The following is a 21,121-nucleotide window of genomic DNA, read 5'->3' on the forward strand; positions in this document are numbered from 1 at the left end:
ATATTTCATATATAATTCAGCAAAATTTTTAAAACAAACGACTAAAGAATACTCGTGTATTTCACAGCCCATTGGCGCACTGAATCCAAACAGGAGAGCTTACTTCGAGGAACGCTTCCAGAGCTGGGAACACGACACTATACCACCCTTCCACTATGGCACACATTATTCTACGGCGGCCTTTGTTTTAAATTGGATGATACGCGTGGTAAGTCCGTCATTACTTTGTGAAACTAATATGCTTGATATTCAACTTCGTTTACGGTTGTAAAAAAAGCACAGATATAGCATTACTTTGTTATACGATTACTATCTAAATACAAAACAAAAAAAAATTGATTGATTGAATTGCATTTATTCGCATGACAAATGCATTCATTAAATAAAAATGTTCATTAGCCACGTCGTTCTCTTTATCGAGATTAAATTGAAGTTTAACGTAGGATACGGGACCGGATCTTTATCCATGTAATAGGCATATAATTAGCTTCCAATCGCTGATTTTTTTGTCTTTCCACTTACGGAACGTGTTCAGTCTGCACCATAAATTTAAGCGACACTTTTAGTATTGCGTGCACGCTAATTTGAGGGCGTCGAAACGCCCTCATGCCAATGACGCCCGCCTTCTCGTTAAATATACACATTTGTTTTCTGCTGCATTTCCTCATTCGCTTGAATTTCAGGGCCTAACTGGAAAATATCTTCATCTCTTTTTTTTGTCTCTGCCCTTTTTAGACTGAGTTAATATCTATAGTTTGTATAGAAATTTAGATTTCGCTGTAAATTTCCGAATGTTATTTTATTATTGATTGTATGTGTTGATCGAATTATATCTGTCGCCAGATTATTAATTATCGCAATAATTCCTATGATATCACCATTGAATTTATGTAATTAATCCTTAACGAATCCTTAACGAATTCTTGACAAATTTAAACACGTTTAAGGTACTATTATTGCGTACATTAAAATTTAGAATAAGACGTGGCGCATTCAATTGTTTATTTGTAAGGCATTTGTACGATAAAATATTGTATCATGAACAATTTATTGATCTATAATCCTTGTGCTACTTCGACGCTTTGTTCACCGAAGATCCGTTTATAGTATTATTCCGGAGTCTTGCCATAAAGGAATAGTTTTAAGTTTCGTATATAGCAAGGATCGCACTCCTAGTAAAATGCAAAAATCGGGTTTATCCTCGTATGTACATTTGCATTTGTGCCATAGTACGAAAATGCATCGATTATGTGTGTGGCCTTTCGCTTTGCGTTCATTCGCCTGTCAACGGAACGGATGACTGACCGAGAAACGAGAAGGGCTTCGCAAGAAACCGCGCACACAAAGGACCGCCTATAAAGTGTCTCTAAGTGGCGGTTTAGAGTCGTGCCGCATTTTCTCCGCCCCAACTCACACACTCGTTTCTACGTCTTGTCCTTATTGATATTCTACGGGATTTATGTGTTCCCGTTGTAAAAGCGCTCGACTATATTGTTAGATAATATAAAGGAGTAATGGTAACCCAATCCCTTGAATTAAACATTTTATTTTAATTTCCACTTAGGTCAAAATGTGAATCAATCCATTTCTATTAATTTTAAAATTAACCGTTCATGTTAATGTATGCACTTAGTTAATAATGAATTAAATTTGAGTCAAATTTATACTTGGGTCAAATTTTAATAGTTTCTTGAGTTAAATTGTTTGACTCAAGAAACTATTAAATTGTTTGAGTCATACAAATTTATTTGTTGTTTCAATTAAATTAATATCATATTAAACAAGAGCAGTAACAATCTATGCAAATGATTAAAAATAACTCAAACTTAGTATAATTTATATTATAGATTTAACGGTATAATTGCTATAAAATGATTCTATAGATATAAACGATTTTTACAGGAACCAATGACTACTATGTTCTTGGCTTTGCAAGGCGGCAAATTTGATCACCCTAACAGACTATTTTCATCTATCGCGCTCTCGTGGAAGAATTGCCAACGTGATACATCCGACGTTAAGGTTCGTTGCATTTAATTAAGATACTCGTAAAATTTACATTTTTGCCACGCTTTGGTGAATATCCGTTGTTATCATCGCTGCATAAAATTTCAATTGTGTCTTACTTGATATACTGAAGATCGGCAGAGCTATAAATTCGCTTTTTCATTAACAGGAACTGATTCCGGAATTCTTTTTCCTACCGGAAATGTTAGTAAATAGCAATCGCTACCGTTTGGGCAGGCAAGAAGATGGTAGCTCGGTCGGCGATGTTGAATTACCACCCTGGGCTTCGTCTCCCGAAGAGTTTATACGTATAAATCGAATGGTACAGAATTAACTTTTTCAAAATCAACGTGGAGAGAAAAAATTTCCTATGAAAACTAATAATCTTACATTATAACGGCAAATTCTATTTGCAAATATAGGAATCGCAAATTATTGGCACGTGTAATAAATATTTATTCTTTTTTGTATTCGCTAAAAATTATTTGCAACAAATGCAAAATATTTGTCAAATATACAAATTTGTTTGCTATAAATATCAAACAAATGTGACAATTAAATTTTATAATTCTTTCCGCGTTTATAGCAAATCTTTTCTCTCCTTATGTAAATAACTTAATATAAATTTTAAATTTAAAAAACACTAATGTGTCTTTATGAAAAAATATCGCAAGTAATATACATATATATCTCATTGATAAAAAAATGACTCAAGTAAAAAAATTAGCATTTATGAGATAATGAAAGGAAATTTATTCTAAAGACTAATATATTGTTGTGGAAAAATAACACATTTGTCAAGACATTGCTTGTATGGAAAAGTGTTACAACTCTGATAAGGGATGAAAATTACACAGCTTTACATCATAAAAGTTATAGTGTCCAAATGAAAACTCATAAGTTAGTTTTAAAGAATATATTATAATTGAAAGTAACATGGAAAACAGTGAAGTTATGCATATTTACCATCCCCCCTTTAATTAAAATATTATTCGAAAATTTAAAAAGAATTTAAAAAATGCTCTACAGAAAAGTTGCTAACTTTAAGTTGTATCATTTTTCTATCAATGCAACGACATATCTTACAGTTGATATATTATTTAATAAATTGCTATTTTCTTCAGGCACTCGAGTCCGAATTTGTGTCATGTCAATTACATCAATGGATCGATCTGATATTCGGTTATAAACAGAAAGGTAAGATAACTTTAAAACATTCGTGGAGAAGGCAATTTTGCTAAAGTGTCTAAAAATTTAGATACAGATTTAAAAATGATTTTATTAACAGAAATTTATTAATAGTTTTAATATATTAACATCTTTATAATATATATGATGCTTGATAGTAGCATCAAATTATTAAATTGCTTGTCAATTTAATTCGCGATTACTAGAATAGTTTTAATTGCGTTTAGTCCGGAAAAATAATTCGGCGCGCAGTTTGAAAAAGACTACAATATGGTATATATGCAAGTACATATATAGTATATATTAGTAATTCAAGATTGAATTATTTAAAGCAACGAAGATCCAGCTTCGACCGTAATAAGTATTTTAAATTTCTAGTATTGATTGTGTTTCTCACATATACGGTCTAAAATAAAGATATTGTTTAAAAATGATTTTATTGGAGCATTAGAATAATTACATAAGATCCTCAAACTAGTTGCTAGAATGTCAAAACTTTTTGCAGCATTGTTCATATGTTAAGTTTTCTACATAATTATTTTGATGATTCAACAAAGTTATTTTCAGAACTGTATCTAGTTAGATTTTTAGATACTTTAAGAAAATCGTTTTGTCCGTGTATATTTATAGAAGTTTGTCAATTGCGGATATTAAAAAAATAAAAGTATATATTTAAATCTATTGTGTTCGGTGAAAAAAAACATTTTTTTAAATTTTTAATCTCTGTGATTATCTAAAATGATAAAGTCTCATTAAGATATGTTTACACCGATTACTTAATTGTCGATGACGTTAGATTCGGACGATAACCCATGAATTGAATTAATAAATGTTCACACAATGGCAGGCGCCGCTCGCAAATGCCCAAGGTTACGCCTTGGGTGTTGGGACAGAGGCGCAGTCGAGTCAAATTAGATTTCCACCAATGTTAATTGCCGATGGCGCCTCTATATCCGGCGCTTCCCCGAAGATGCTGCCTCGACATCGGACGCGGCAGCGAGGGAAGACTGGCGTACGAGAGCGCGCGTATGGAAGGAATTAGTTTTTAGTTAGCTTCCTCTCTCTCTCTCTCGGTCCCTGTCCCAACCAATTAGGCACGTGTGCCGAGCGCGACAATGTGTCCCACCCGTAATATGCAACACGTTTACGGTAGCGCAGCAGCCGGTAGCACGAAAGTAGAGCCAGCCGGAAATACCGAGCACAAGCAATCGTCGAGAACGCTCTCAGAGTCATTCTCGAAGAATGCATTATGTCGCACAGCGTGGCAACAACGCACGAAAACATCATAAAATTGTAGCAAACAATAACGCGTTAAAGATCTTTGTGTAACTTCGGTTACTTTGTTTCTCGCAGGCCCGGAAGCCGTACGTGCAACCAACGTTTTCTACTATTTAACGTACGAGGGTACCGTAGAATTGGACACAATCACAGATCCTATGATAAGGGAAGCTATAGAAAACCAAATTAGGAATTTCGGACAGACGCCGTCGCAGCTTTTGATGGAACCGCATCCTCCGAGAAGCTCCGCAATGCATTTGGTGAGATTATCTCAACACATGGAAAAATAGTTTTATATGTATGCAGTTTTAAAAAAGATTGAGAATATTTAAGAACATTTGTTTAATAATATAAAAAAGGACTATAAGAGTCAATGTAGTTCTTGATACAAAAAAATAATTATAATGTTACCCATAATTTAAAATATGTAATTATCCGCAGAATACGAACATTACATCAATGTTATAATTTTCCACTCAATGTAACTGTCATGCACACCTGTTATATATTATATTTATATTGTTGAGTGGGAAATTATAATATGATGTAATTATTACTGTTAACTTGTATCCTGCGGGTATATCTTTCAAAGGCGAAAATATTTTAGCTTCACTTAATTTAAGCCATTCCTACTAGCATCTTATTGGTGATATATTGATTAAACATATATATTGAACCAGTATTAGAACAATATTATCCTGAACAATACGTATTGTCTAGATCTTTTTACGATGTCTTTTAGATATTTTTTAGACATGTGTGTCTCAAAAGATGTCTTTAAGATGACTTTATGACTTATTTATTTTAAACATTTTTTGTCTGGGATGTTACTAGAGATAATTGTGCTATTAGAGATCCTCAAAGTAAAATAAAATAACAGAAATTGCAATATTTTTTTAGTCGCCAATGATGTTCTCGAGTATTCCGGACGACGTATGCATGACCATCAAGTTTCCGTCTAACTCGCCGATCTGTCACATCTCGGCTAACACTTACCCTCAACTGCCACTGCCATCGGTTGTGACGGTAACCACCGGACAGCAATTTGCTGTTAATCGGTGGAATACCAATTATGCAGGTAAAGTAATTTTCTACACGCACTCCGGCGCTTGAATTTATTCTCATTGCCTCGTTGTTATCGTAATTTTAATCTTTTGTAGCATCCGTGCAATCTCCGAGTTATGCAGATACACCTCAGGCGCAGGCTGCCAATCAGCCATTATCCATGGATCCTGTTCTCTGTAAGTATGCGTACATATACAGATGAAGTAACATTTTCAAGATGTCTTCGGGATGTGCATACTAATTAACGATGCCGTGCTGTATATTTTTAGCTCAAGCGGCAAACAGCTCAAATCCAACGTTACAACGTCGACATCTAGGCGACAATTTTAGTCAGAAGCTTAAGATTCGCAGCAATTGCTTTGTTACCACTGTGGACAGTCGATTTTTAGTGGCCTGCGGATTTTGGGACAATAGCTTCCGCGTTTTCTCCACCGAGACGGGTAAATTTTAATATTTCTTAATTAATCGCGCTATAATACGATGATACACATGGAAAATTTATGTTAAATTTAACATTTTGCATATTCTAAAAGGTCCAAAATTTAAAATTTTTGTATTAATTTAACACAAGATTAATATGTTAAAAGATAAGGCAAATATTATGTAAAAAAATTAATAAAAAATATATAACATTAATAAAATTCGTAAACAAATTGTAGAAGCATATTTCTTCCATAAAATTAATATTTATACTATGTTAAATTAATACATTGTATATTTATTTATCTTAGAATTTACGTTTTAAAATATATTATTTTTATGTTAATTATTTGTTATTTATAAATTGTGTTACTTTTACACTAAAAAATGTTTATTAATTTAACATAAAATATTCAAATAATAATCATATTATGTTAAATTAACATTTCGATTAAAAATTCAACACAAAAATTTTGACAAGGACGATTTTTAACACAAATATTAAACATTTTTTACTGTAAATAAGCAATCATTAGTTTATATGCTTCGTGGTGAAACTTTATAAACGGAAGAAATTATCATTTGCAGCAAAAATCGTCCAGATAGTGTTCGGTCATTACGGAGTCGTTACTTGCTTGTCGCGCAGCGAGTGCAATATTACTTCCGATTGCTACATTGCATCCGGAAGTGCTGATTGCACCGTCCTCCTTTGGCATTGGAACGCAAGAACACAAACTATCGTTGGTGAGGGTGAAGCACCTGCGCCACGTGCCACCCTTACAGGTCACGAACAGCCTGTGACGGCCGTCGTCATATCCGCCGAATTGGGTTTGGTTGTCTCGGGATCGCATTGTACGTATTAAGTTGAAAAAAGAATGAATCTTAGGAGAAAGTATAAAAAAATACTTTGTCCTACACTATTGTATAATAATTATATTGTCTAAACACATAATGCCTGATTTCGAAATAATTTGGTTGATTTTTAATGATTAATTGTAAATAATTTTTGATGTTACAGACGGCCCGGTACTCGTCCACACCACTTTTGGTGACCTTCTGAGGTCGCTCGAGGCGCCGAATGGATTTTCGTCCCCTGAAAACATCGCTATGTCACGCGAGGGCGTCATCGTGGTAAACTATGAACGTGGGCACATAGCGGCTTTCACTATAAATGGAAAACGTCTTCGTCACGAATCTCATAATGATAATTTACAGGTAAACTTCTGTAATTAATTTCAATAATTAATTTTTTGATAATTTATATTTCCAGGCATATTTATCTAAGAGTTTTTATAGCTGGAACTTAAGGGCATTATAACCCGGGAAAAAATGTTACATATACATATTACATATATAGACATATTTTATGTATAATTATACATAATTTTATATATAATTATATACAATTATATATGAAACATTTCTTCCCGAAAATTTAAAAAATAAGGAAATTATGTAATTAATTTAAACAATTGTGTCTATGGTACAATTTTGTAAATTATTGTTGAAACAATAGGATAGCGACTGTCATTAACAATACACGTACTTAGTGTCGCCTCTTTTTTAACAAGATATATGTAATCAATGATATGATAAATCTTTAAGTAGACGATTTAAAGATATGCCAGTTGATAAGTAGAGTGCACAGAATTTCTAAAAAATTTTTATTTTATATTTACATTGTTTATTAATATATTATATTATAGTTACATTAGGAAAAAATCTTGTTGCATTAATTGAAATTTTAATAGATTCAATTATCAAAGTTTTAATCAAACTTACAGTTAAATCTATCAAATATTCTAATCGAAATAGCTAAAAAATCAATTACAATATTTAATTATAAAATTCTGATTGATATGATTAGAATGTATTTTGTGTATATTTCTTGTATAACCAGAACATTTTTCTGTAAATTTATTTTCTGTAAATATAATTATACCCTTATGAGATAGAAGAATAAAAATAATAAACTTTAAGACATTTAGGCATCTAAATATCAACATTTTTATTTTCCATTTCTAATACAAGATTTTTAAGAAAACAGTGGAACTATTGTTTGTGGCTACTTATTAAAAGTTAACATGATATTTGTCAATGACAAGATACTATTAATAGTATTTTATCAGTGTATTTATAAATCTGAGATATATAAAAAGAGTTGTATTTGTTAGGATGGAAAGGAAGAAGGGGATTAGATTAGGGCTTTTGAGGATCATAATTAGCCTCTAGGCTCAAATTTTATAAACGCGATAAATTCTGTTTATTATATATCGTATGTTAATACCGTTAATTTATTTCCAGTGCTTATTACTGAGCAGAGACGGCGAGTACTTGATGACTGGAGGTGACAAGGGTATCGTTGAAGTTTGGCGAACTTTTAACCTTGCTCTACTTTATGCATTTCCCGCATGCGAAAGCAGCGTGCGATCCCTTGCACTAGCTCATGATCAAAAGTAAGTGAAATCTACATAAAAAATATCTTTTTCTTAGTCTTTAACGATGAGATAATGTTTGTACATAATTTCAGGAATCTACTTTAAAATTACATTCTTTTAACGAATCATAAATAGATTCTGTTTTTTACAGGTTTCTTCTAGCTGGTCTGGCAAACGGGTCCATTGTGATATTCCACATCGACTTTAACAGATGGCATCACGAGTTCCAGCAGCGTTACTGAAATTACGACTTCCTCTTCGCTTAAGAAGGCACGGCGCATCCTATAAAACAAACTCTTGCGCTTAACTTTCCAAATAGTACGACAACTTCGAATTTACATGTATTTTCTCGGACAAACGACACTTCGTTTGTTCAATTTTCCGTGGATCACTCACGAGTGTACCGAATATACGGGGGAACCATAGTATTTGCGCGACATTTGTACGGGCCAGCTTCTCGTCAGATTATCTTTAGATTCGCCGCAATTTATGGTATATAAAGTATATTCAATCAGTCGTTTTCGAATTAGGTGCAACGAGCGGCAATGAAATAAATGTGGTGCACTGTGAATTTTAACGTTCAGCAATAAACTCGCTTACATGGCTGCGTGCAGTGCTTCCGTGAGAGAGGAGGTCGAGCGGAGCGTGATACAGAGGGCGAGGTGCAATCAGAGTTCCGGCCGTTTATCCCGCGTAATTGCCGAGTGGACGTCAAACCATGTCGCATGCTTGTAAAAGCGCGAAAATTATATTACGTGCCGCTCGAAAACGCTAGTCAATTAACGAAGACTCGGATCTATCTATGTTCGCGAGTGTTCGCGCGATTTCTTCTCACGCGGCGCGGAGAAAAAGGTATACTATAACGGGAAAAAACAATGAGCGCCGAAGAAAGAAACCGCGTCGACGAGACGGCGGAGCTGAACATACGTTATTTTTATGCCTGGAACTGCACGTGGATTTGGCCCACGATACTCTAGCGTTAAATGTCCAATTGTAAATACGGAATATGTAATTCTTCACGTTATACATATATACATACACACGTGCATACACGCGCGCTTTATTCCCTATATTAGAGGGGCCAAGGAAGTGAAAGGCGTGCATTATCGCGAGAGGTTTGCATTCTATTCTTCTCAGACGTATTAATGTCGCTCACGTCGAACCTTTTGGCTAAGCACCTTGTACGTTCAGTTCGGACTACACGCACGCGAACGCACTGCGTAAATCACTGATACCGCGGTAGCACCGGTAAATGCTGCGCGGTAGACACATCGCTAATCATTCTCCCGGCCGCGGTATCAATTTCCTACCCCTCATCCCCCGCCGCCGCCGCCGCCGCAACACTTTCTACACCCTGATGTTCGCGTCCTTCGAAAGAGATCCTAATTTTTATCAAAGCCGTCCAGCTTAACTTTTTGCGAGGATATTTCTTAGTATTTTCGCACGCGACGTATATTAATCAGCAAAGCAAGTTATTTAGGCTAAAGTAACATCCCGAATTCATCCTTAACATTCCGCGAGTTGTCAAGGATCGCGTTTATGTATGAATGCGTCGTTGATGATCCCTAGGATGATTCGAGTGAATAGGATATATGAGAGATGAAAGAAAGAGAAAGAGAGAAAGAGAGTGAGAAAGCGTGAAATGTGAAAGTGAGAGAATGAAGAAAAAAGCAGACGTACACCTTAACAGCCAACAACGATGGGGAAGAAGATGCTTGATCACATATAGGCGGTAGAATTACTAGCTTGATTTCCGTACGCCATCGTAGAACATATGATCGATAGTCTTGTAGTATTACTACAGAGTACTATTGTCATTTTGAGCCTTGTGCATTTCACGAGCTAGTCTTAGGACACAGGACGCTGCATAAGTATAGCCTTCAGTTGTTTGTACGTATTCCGGATATAGCATATTGTCGTCAACTTGATTTTAATCATGTGTAACGAATAATTACTTAATGTATCTAAGAAGACAGAGGGATGGGGAAACCGTTTTGTTGTCGTTGCTTCGTAGCCGTATGACAATGATAGGTGTATTTTCGTGGTCGCCAGTTGCCGCCAAGATAGTTGTTGCAAAATCTTTGTATATGAAAGAATGAAGATGTAAAGACGCAGAGATGAGAGAATACGGAAAGAAAGCAGGAAAATATAAATATAAGTCATTCGAGGTGAATCACAAATTTTAGTTGATCGTCGCGATGATTTATGAGGACGCTGTGATTTTATAATGCATTATATGTGATTACAATTTGCTTTTGCATTTATCATTTGCTTTACTTAAAACAAAATACACGATGTTTTCAATTTTAGCAAATGACGTCATCAATTAACTAAAAAGTGATCCGGAAGAAACTCCGGAATATTAACGCAAGAGTAGTTATAAAAGTCTTTTTAAAACGCACATATAATTCTTAATAATTTTACTAAATTTCGACATTTTGAACAATTTTACTGATTAACATTGTTTGATCCTTGGTACAATGGCAAGGATAGATTTCCCCGTACCTCGATATGTGTTCTAGTCAAGAATTACCGTCGAATCGCTGTCATGAATCACCTGCGATCCTCAGCAATTAGGTATCGATACATTTAAAAAGATATGCCGTACCGTTTACGTGTAGTTGTATAAAGTAAATGCATAACGCCGTCGTTCTAGCAATCAATCATTTTGAGCTTGCGAGATCACGGTAGCTCTACGGTCGTAATATCGATTCTTGCTGTGCACCGAACGATCAGGCGGGCGACCCTCGCGAATTGATCATCGGTAATCGTACAATTTTTAAATGTATAGGAGAATGTTACGTGTGCAACGTGTTAATAATGGTGTATTGCCACTCGTTATGGGCGTGCTTCTGCATGATCGTTCGTGTCGTTTTGTTCCCGCGGAAAAATGAAGGCATGAATGGCAGAGAAAGGATGAAGAAGAGTGAGATGATACGGGCGAAACGCCGAAGGGTTGACGGTTGTGTCTGAGTGCTTTCAACAATATCGCTAATTTTCTTACGTATGGAAACGAATTTTTGTGTCACGCGTGTAAATGTTTACGTGTGTACTCGATGTATAGGCGCACTATCGACACATTATTTTCGCTACGGTGAGAGAGAAACATGGGAAAGAGAAAACGAAAAAAAGAAACGCACGACATTCCATCTGCATTTCCTGCTTTTAGCCGATTTATACATATATACATATATATAAAACTGCATTTGTTCACCTAGCTATCTAGATTGATTGGGCTGAAGAACAAAAATAATTGGCAAATCGCTTCTTGTTCATAAAAATCATCAAGTTAAAAAGGGATGTAGTTGAATTGCGAAATAATGGGGATGATTTTGACGACGCGTGGTAGCACGTGTATTCAACACACATTTTCGCAATTATTCAGTAGGCGCGAAGGCAGCGTAATGGATGAGAATGCATCGGGATGACAAGAGGTCACATAAGAGAGAAAAGTTTTTATATTTGTTTATAGATGTGTGAGAATGTGCTGCACTCTTTAAGCAAATTGTTAGTGAATTCCCTCCATATTGCTAATATACATAAAGGAAGTTAACTCAGATCGATTTCTGTCCGTACTTGAACATTCAGTACATAAAAAAAATATTGCTACTATTTTAAATAACGCTAAGTACAACGCTACAAGAGTTTGCCTATATTATTATTACGATTACGATTTATTGTCGTCATTATTATTAATATTATTATTATTATACGATTGTGGCTACATTAACATACTTAATATTGACGGCTACCTATATAGGAGCATAGATTTGTATATTCGTCGGATAAGGCCCTTAATGTTTGCGTGTTAAGTGATAATTTTAATTATCGACATTACGATTATGAGGAGAAGAACATAATAAGAACTGTGTAAAGTTTTATCCGGTTCATCCGCTCCGCGAGCTGCCCGTAGAGAAGTACTTACATCTATAGATTAATTGACGCGTCTGTTTATAAGAGTAATCACGGGCGGGAACAGAAAAGGAACAACGCTGCAAAACACGCGGCTATAACACTCAAGCGCTTACTTATTAGGCTCACATTTATCTACTTAAAGACCTGGTTTAAGTCATAACTTAAAGTTATACTTAAGAGCGACGCGGGATAGAGTCAACGTAAAACTTGTAGCGGGAAAGCTCAATGGAATGTGAATCGACGTCTCGAGTCTAACGAAAGAGCTTCGTAACTAATCGAAAGCTTTCGTCGACGTGTATGATCGGTTTTTTTTTACATCTACATACGAAAGTCAATATACACGTAGCCGTAAAGTTGGAGCAGTCTCGATCGCGCAGATTCAAGGGAGCTCGTCGAGCAACGTTTGCACCAATGTTTTATAAGCACTGACTCATTTTTTTTCTACCTCGATCTGACGCGATCCGATCTTCGTGCGCGGATCATAGTCGAGCTCTTCCAATTTACGGATCATTATTAACCGCGCGATTACATCTCTTCAGGATCGAGCCTCCCACCGACTGCGGGTGTCTTCGGTGAACATCTTCGTCACTTCATGAATTGAAGCAATGAAGACATGCGCGCGCAAACACATGAGAGAAAGAGAGTGAGTACGACCAAACGATTGTGTTCCGCGAACAAAATGTAGTTAGTGGCCTAATTGTTTTGCCGGCGGTGTTAAAGCGCGTCCGTGAACGGTTCGACGCTCGATTAGTGGATGTAGGATGACCGGGTGCATCATCGAAAGAGTCTCTCGACACTTGTCTTGTATTGATTTCCGACGAAGCCAAACCGTAATCACGGGCATCTCGTCGTTGACAGGAGATAAGCGGTACAGATTAATTCCCGCCACTTTTAAGAAGTACTACTAGGTAGAAAGGTACTTAAGTCGTTGCTACATACCAGTATATATAAGCTCTATCGCTTATTTTATACTTAGAAGTATTGTAATGTTCGATTAGAAGGTAACATAATGGGAAAGTTGTATCTTAGCATAAGGTAGAATAATCTGTAAAGATAAGTAGTCAAATAAATGAAAAGTACATTTGATGTTGCAGACGATCTTTTTTCTTTATAGCTTGGACTTAGACTAACAATAAGATTTGACATACTTTAAACGATACACTATATAAGAAAACATGAAAACGGATTTAAAATTATAATCCTCTGCCGGCAACATGGGATCTTTTATAAGACATCATTTTAATTGTGAATTCTAATAGATAAATTTAAATCTGTAAAAAATAAGTAAAACATAATCCAACTTCTGTGATGGTAAAAACTCATTGGTAGCTTTAATAAATATATCAGAATTTTTTCACATTTTTATAATCCGGAACAATAAAAAAATCTGCCTTGTTTTTCGAAGACTGCTGGCTGACGGAAGAGATAAAATTTCATATTGTCAGCAGAGGGTTAAATGTAATTCTTGTGTTGTATTGTGTGGTATAAACATCAACATGGTAAGAATAATGATATAAACACCGCATATATGTGTTAAATCCACATATATATTTTTCAGAGTGTAGAAAAGATATACTTTTGCAATTGTGCAGGTGAAATTAAAACGTAACAGTCTTTCTTGTTACCGATTTATTTATTCACGATCATAACAGGGAGCACTGAGTGTACTCAAATATACAATATATAGATATGTATGTACTCGTTAGAAAAGTATACACATCGTCCATATCGATATTATTGTTATTTGTCTATAAATTAATTATGTACGATCGCTTTCATAATTAGAGTAGAGTATTAAACAAAGTACTCATCCTTTTTGACAGTTACAATACATACTAACACAATTTTTAATGTATATTCATTTGCATAATATATAATTTATCTTGTTTATATATTCATAAATATACACACACAAGATTTATATATTCATATTTTATAATCCAGTACGCAGTCCATTTACATCTCAAAAAGCCGATGTTTTATCATTCATGAATTAATGATTCAGTATTTGAGGTAGAAAAAAGGAACGTTTAAATTTTTTACTGATACACATGTAATAAAAAAACTGAAAGCTTACTTTAGCATTTTCGAGCGCATTCTGATTTAAATAATTTTATAACAACGCTAATGGAGAGATCACATTTTGCGTCGCGTTCTGGTGTAAATACAGGTTCTCAGGTAAATTCGTTTAAATACTACTCTCAGTATGGAGCGACTGTTCCACTTAATACATGAAGTTATTTGAAAAAGCTCAGTCCTGTGGTAGAATGTCCCACTTGTACGAAAAATCAAGTTTTTTTTTCTATGGGCATCGCTGGAACAACGAAATAGATGGAAAACTCTCGAGGATTTAGAAAGACGTTTTTTACGATTTACGAAAAAAAGGTATACAGTCGAAATATATTGACTTGAAATAGAGGGATACTCTAAGATTATTACAGCATGCTGACTCTGAAGTTTCTATATCAAGCATGTGATTAGAACATACTATTGTTAATCACACTACTTTTGTTACATAGTTACTTTGTTGGCACATTTTCTGCTAGTCAATATGTCACTGTATTATATCACCTCAGTTTTGATATTACATTCGATTATCTATGGTTTGCGTAATATAACTCTATACTATGTGTAGCTTACGTATATTTTTGTGGCGTAATTACCATTTCTTCACACGATTGACAAGGGCTTAAGAAATTTGAAATCACAGGAATAATTTGAATTTTAACAAAAATGAGAAGACGTAAATGCAATTAAAAGTACATTTTGGCATTTTTATTTCACTTATAAAATATTTGAGAATACCCAATTTATCATCTATTATCCAGAAACGCCCATATTTCTTTGGTACTTAAGTTCTTTCCATGCATTCTATGTAAACGTTACCAGATATATATTCTTAGAAATATGTCAATAAAGCAAACTTTACACAGACTTGTTAAAGACATTCGCAAGTTTGGCCAAACGCAACTCATCAAAAAATCAGACAGTTTTTTCTTGTTGAAAATTTACACTAAAAATCTCATATTTTCACAATATTACAATCATATTCTTAAATGCATGGCATGCACATAAATACATCCGTAATTTATTAAATAATAACAGGACTGCTTGCCCTTCTTTTTTATTATTATATAATTAACTTACACGATGTGTATCATTATTTATTATCAAGTTCACAATTGAGTAGACGCGTTAGTTGCAAACGTACATACGTGTACGAAGCAGCTATTGATATACGCGGTCGCTGGACCACGTGTACTTGTACGTATATGTGTGTCAGTATGCGTATGTGTTTTCAGATACATTATCACAAATAATGCTCGTTTGTATCGAGCCTTCTTTATGTTTAAACATATATCACGTTAATAGAACATTTGCGCAGAAGTGATAGCGAGCGTGAAATAATAAACGACGTATAGATTCAACTCTATTTGTACTACCTTAAACATCTATTGTATTCAATGATATATACTCTGCCATTAATATAATCCGTCTCTAAAGCTATCTGCATTCGTCCATTTCACTTTTATCGAGGATAAGGCCTTAAACTCCTCACAATCCTCACGTTTATTTTCGTCTTCTATAAAAACTTACTTTAGCTGATCTCACGCGTTAATCTAGAACATTTAAGCTACCGTCATGCTCAACATCACGTGTGATAAGAGAGGATACTACGGGGATATTGTAAATACAACAATAACCTGCGTTTAAAACGATGCGGGACCAGCCCGCACTATCGCGAGCAGCAGCTCGAAAGATAAAGCAACGCAAATTTATCTCGTTTCCGTCGCGATTGCCATCGAATCGCCGGAATTGAGCAACATATGTTTCGCGAGTAATTGATTTTTTTCGTTACGCCGAATCGTTTATTATTTCATGCCTGCTGCACGAGGTAAGATTGCAAAGCACAGAGTTCGCCTTCCGGCCTTCCTTTGAGACAGAAGTTGTACTTAAGTCAGTCAAGCGATGTGCATTAAATGACGACAGAAGGAGACGATGTCCAAGCCGACGTCCGACAATATTTGCGAGCTCTTGCAGTGTTTACTTTCTGCCTTTTGTCTTCATCTGCAATGCGAGTTTTGTCAGAAGCATCAACAAAGCTATTAAAATTTTTAGCTTATCATACAAGAATTTAGATTTCTAATGAACTACTATTGAATTATCTCTTTAGAGGGTGAGAGTCTATTTAAAAAATTTTACAGTTTTTTCTTGAGTATTATTATTGAGAATTTGTTATAATTCATTATTTGATTGGGCTCTTTGCCTCAAAATGACACTGTTTCAACGCCACTATAGTGGCTTTCCCATCTTGTAAAGTCAATCACAATCCGCGCAGGAAATAAACCCACCTGTTAACCCTGTTTAAGCAGCTCAGGCTTACTGGAAGCGATTCCGAATCCACGGCTGGAATATAGCCAGCTACAGTTTCCATTAACGGATACCATTGTGCTACCGGTTTTCTTGGATTATCTAGCATTTCTAACCAGTGATCACGGCCTATTCCAATAAAGCTCGATCCAATCGCGGTACAGCCCATCAACTCATTCGATCCGATTCTAGTGCGCATAAAATATTTAATTTTCCATTCTTACTTTAATAAAACAATTTTTCAAAATGTGTCGAAAATTTGTTTTTACCTATCGTAATCAATTACTTTCACTATAAGACTGACATCCTCGACGTTGTCTGAGGGAACGTCAAAAACGAGTGCCTCATTGTAGATGGGGTAAAGAGTATTCTTTTTTACCGTTGTCTTTTTCTTCTTTATTCTTTTGCCTTGGCATAGCAGATAGACTTTCACATAAGGATCTAATGAGGAAATGAAACATACTCAGTTGATTATAGCTAATAATATAATAATATAATTAAGGTAATAATAATACATATAATTATGATAATACAATAATAATAGTAATAATTAATATTATATTCTTAGAAGATATTTCCATTCACTCTCGGTCTGCAATCTATCTTTTTTGCGAATAAGCGAAATTTCGCTTTTAATTTTTCCCGAAATAAAGGAGAATTCAGTTCACATTCTAAAAATATTCTGTTAAAAAATATTTTGTAATGTAATAGAGATGTTAAAAAATGACTCTAAATTTTTCTACATTTTTTTAAAAGCCTAAAACAAAAAAACTTGGCTCGATAGAATAAAAATATAATTGCAGACGGAGAGTTAATAATACACAATAATAACAAAAATATCGGATCCATTCTATACAAACCTGATTTGCCCGTTATATCCATTCCCTTTAAGTTTCTGGCTTTAACGACAGTTAATGTCAAACGACCGGCGGTTGGTAGATAGCACAACGACAACATCAATTCTCCCAGATCGACTTTCTCCTACGTATAATATCGAAAAGTTAAAATTACACTCGAAGTAACCGTCTAAAATAATTAACCGTCTATTTCATGCAAATTAAATTACCTGCAAAGCGCAGAGAATGTCCATCGTATATTCGATTTCTTGCTCGAGGTCAGTACAATCTAAAAGCCCTTTAAGAACTACTTGTCCAATGAGATCGTGACGTGAAAATCGATCGAAGTCGTACACCGAGAATTGTAAGTAACGTTCCCTCAATTCTTCATAGGATACACTGATAAAATATATTAAGTATCAAACGCCGCGTTTTAATTTTTCTTACGTAATTATAAAATTTAAGATATATATGTATATATATATATATATATAGAGAGAGAGAGAGAGAGAGAGAGAAATATACATAACTGAATGCTAAGAAAAAGTGTTCCAAGATAAATCACAGTAAAGTACTACATCATAAATTTCTTTACCTAAAAATAAACGTTTCATTGAATATTGGGTTCAAATTCTTTCGATGTACTTTTGTCTGAAACTTCTTCTTCCTATCCGGCAACAAGTATACCTTCACATACGGATCACTGCTACCAGTTACATCTTTTATTGGCAATTCGCGAGCTTCTAGAACCTAATATTAAAGAACCAGATGTCATTGAACTTGAGATAAGATTTCATGGCACAAAGTAACAATAAAAATAATATTGTTTTTTTAAAGAGAGAGATTGAATAATATTAGTAACATTAAATGTTATTGTTTACATATGTAATATTAAACATTGCTTTGTACGTATTTATATTAGCAGACAATAGTAAAAAAGAATAGTCATAGTTGAACTATTGTATAATCATATTAGATAAATGGTATGAAACCTTTTTTTTTTTTACAAAAACCTTTCTCTTTCACAAATAATAGTTTTGAAATATATTGATACATTTTTATAATAATTTTCGTATAGTGCAATACGACAAATGGACAAAAGTCGGTAGTGGCATCATATTTTAATTCTATTATCTATGAAGCGTTGCCATGGTTGAAATGGTTTACTATGTATAATTGATCTTAATGCACTTGACTTCACCACATACAGTAATAGCTTGTAGCTGGCATTACCTAATCTATACGTTATCATGACTAATTTTAGCACAGTAGAGAATATATCCATCATAAATGTAATATTGTGATATTACATTATCGCTATTCAATATCCCACATGCTGAATATTACCCAGGTAGATATTCAGCTTACACAAACAAGATTTAAATATGAACTCATTAATTTACACGCGGAGCACGTTATTTTTCGGTCTGGGAAAATTTTTTGTTTCTTTATACAATTATGAAAATGGATTGAATCCGAGCTGACACTAGTTTAATATTCGGAAAAAGAAACATTTATATTTAAGGTTACAAATTTTATTCCTAAGACGTTTATAATAATTATACCTGAAATTAACTACTTCAAATTGATATTAAAAAATGCACCTTAGTGAAATTCGAACCTGCGACCGCCGAATTATGAATCTTCTACGTTACCCGCTACATATCTTCAATTAGTAAATTTGTTATTCATTCTTTACTTCAATTACCATCAGTTAAATCAATGCACGAAATTATATAGATATAATAAAAAGATCATCATTTAACAGATATAATAAAACATAAACAATTTACATTACTATGAGACAACATTGGGTAAGTGTCGGATAATTTAATCTCGCTTGGGGCCAATGTCGCGCGTCGTGATCAGCGTAATATTCGAGCTGTATTCGATTTGGTTTACGAGTGTTTATATCGATCATTCATTTTACTTCTAATCAAAGAGAAACAAAAGAACATAGCTCAATTATTTTTACATTACAACTTTTTTGAACTTAGTTGGATAAAAACGAAAAATTTCCTACTTATAATTTTGAATAATTTAAGTAGCATTTATGGTCCATTTTTAAATAAAAATTTGTTTTGTTCAATTATGTTGAAAAACTGCATTTCATATTCAGAATATTGAATTGAGCAGTATTCACGTTGCACAGAAATTGCTGATATTATTTTTGAATTTAACTGAATTAAAAAAATTGTACTTCCTATTCACAATTCTGAATTGAGTAGTGTTCACAATGCACAGAAAATGCTAATATTATTTTTAGATTAAAAGGCATAGAGATGTGCTCTATGCAATTCCTATAAATGAATAAAAATGCATTCAGGATTGCGAAAAGGATTCATTTTAACATTCATGAATCCATATTTCTGAAAATCTGAATCCATTTTAATCCATTTCAATCCATCTCGTTTGCTGGGTGAATTTTTCTATCTGTTGTGCAATACATCTCCAATAAATTCATATTATTATATAATTTATGGTATTTTATCTATTTTAATACAATTAAAATTTGTGACAGAAAATATTACGTGTTACTTACTTTGACAACGAGACCTTCGATTTCTTTGTCATAGCGTAAAGCAAAATGTAACTTTCCGGCGTATTCCATTTCTGTTGTACTGGAGCTTTCCGCGCTCTCTTGTCTCACAAGTTCCTTTTTATACAACTCCGGCTACACAGGGTTAACAATTCACATCAATATTATATTTCGTAAATAAAATACAAATTTATTTATAATTTAAATTATTTATGAATAATATCAATTAACATAAAGCAGGATGCTGGAAGTAAACCAGAAAACCGGAATATACAAAACTCTATACATTACATGATAAGCTGGTGTTTTTTCAAGGGGAATCGAATAACATTGTGTGTGTGTGTGTCGCTGCTTACATTCCATCATCTATTATAATAAAGACTTATATTAAAATAACACCTAAATACCTTGATAAGACCAAGGCTGGAGTCGCTGCGATTTTCGAAACTGCAAATACTAAATTTAATGTTAGGCAGATCAAGCCGGTGCGATAATTGACGTTGGAAACTTTGATGTCTCATTGGCACAATGGGTAAAGTGGTTTGACGCAATACCTAATAAAATGTCAACGTTGAAACAGTTGCAGAATTTTACGGAACGTTTTACTAATTTGAATTCGTCAACACTTACCTTCTTATTATCCTTCTGCTCTTGAACGTATTCATGAGTAATTGGTTCCGATTGGAGGTCCGGAAGAGAATGGCTGATGCGAATTGCATTTTGCTGAATCTGATCAGTCTCCGTATCATCAACATTCTCATGTCGAGTTATGTTCAGTAACCATCGCCAAGTGGAAGAGCATTGGAAGCTCACCGCTGCCAGGAGAACAAGACCAACCAGGGCTACCCCTGCCGCTATTAGAAGCTGATAGGGAAAGTTTTCGCTCCATTCTTCTGGAAAAAGTGTTCATTATTGGGTTCGTAAGATGAGGTACAGATATAAATATACACATATATAGATATATTGAAGAAGTTTCTAGTGAATTAGAAGATTTTGATAATATCAATCAAAATTCTGGTTTTTTTGTTACTTAGAATTATAATAGATTCAATTAGAAAATTCTG

At 34.2% G+C, this 21,121-nt stretch overlaps 2 protein-coding genes across 12 annotated transcripts in view; one reads left to right on the forward strand and one right to left on the reverse strand.

Annotated features, from left to right (window-relative positions):
* The window catches only part of rg (A kinase anchor protein rugose), a 389,200-nt gene extending 375,796 nt beyond the window's left edge, over window positions 1–13,404 (forward strand). For all 10 annotated transcript variants that reach the window (XM_018506580.1, XM_018506581.1, XM_018506586.1 and 7 more), the window contains 12 exons: window positions 68–208; window positions 1,903–2,022; window positions 2,177–2,329; window positions 3,132–3,204; window positions 4,549–4,733; window positions 5,374–5,551; window positions 5,634–5,714; window positions 5,808–5,978; window positions 6,547–6,810; window positions 6,977–7,173; window positions 8,263–8,414; window positions 8,548–13,404. In XM_018506580.1, the coding sequence (XP_018362082.1) occupies window positions 68–208; window positions 1,903–2,022; window positions 2,177–2,329; window positions 3,132–3,204; window positions 4,549–4,733; window positions 5,374–5,551; window positions 5,634–5,714; window positions 5,808–5,978; window positions 6,547–6,810; window positions 6,977–7,173; window positions 8,263–8,414; window positions 8,548–8,638 (1,806 nt within the window). In that variant the 3' untranslated portion in view covers window positions 8,639–13,404. The remainder of the gene's footprint in view (window positions 1–67; window positions 209–1,902; window positions 2,023–2,176; window positions 2,330–3,131; window positions 3,205–4,548; window positions 4,734–5,373; window positions 5,552–5,633; window positions 5,715–5,807; window positions 5,979–6,546; window positions 6,811–6,976; window positions 7,174–8,262; window positions 8,415–8,547) is intronic.
* A 2,026-nt stretch (window positions 13,405–15,430) lies between these two features.
* LOC108760557 (synaptotagmin-10) overlaps window positions 15,431–21,121 on the reverse strand; it is a 31,457-nt gene continuing 25,766 nt past the window's right edge. Inside the window, exons 2-10 of one of the 2 annotated variants that reach the window (XM_018506592.1) lie at window positions 20,688–20,947; window positions 20,465–20,611; window positions 20,061–20,192; window positions 18,114–18,268; window positions 17,749–17,917; window positions 17,543–17,663; window positions 16,952–17,123; window positions 16,664–16,870; window positions 15,431–16,379 (exon numbers count right to left, since the gene is read on the reverse strand). In XM_018506592.1, the coding sequence (XP_018362094.1) occupies window positions 16,376–16,379; window positions 16,664–16,870; window positions 16,952–17,123; window positions 17,543–17,663; window positions 17,749–17,917; window positions 18,114–18,268; window positions 20,061–20,192; window positions 20,465–20,611; window positions 20,688–20,947 (1,367 nt within the window). In that variant the 3' untranslated portion in view covers window positions 15,431–16,375. Of the gene's footprint in view, window positions 16,380–16,663; window positions 16,871–16,951; window positions 17,124–17,542; window positions 17,664–17,748; window positions 17,918–18,113; window positions 18,269–20,060; window positions 20,193–20,464; window positions 20,612–20,687; window positions 20,951–21,121 lie in introns of both variants that reach the window. The other variant, XM_018506591.1, reaches the window with a different exon arrangement.

This window comes from Trachymyrmex cornetzi, unplaced genomic scaffold (assembly GCF_001594075.2).
Source record: "Trachymyrmex cornetzi isolate Tcor2-1 unplaced genomic scaffold, Tcor1.1 scaffold227, whole genome shotgun sequence".
Classification (NCBI taxonomy): Eukaryota; Metazoa; Arthropoda; class Insecta; order Hymenoptera; family Formicidae; genus Trachymyrmex; species Trachymyrmex cornetzi.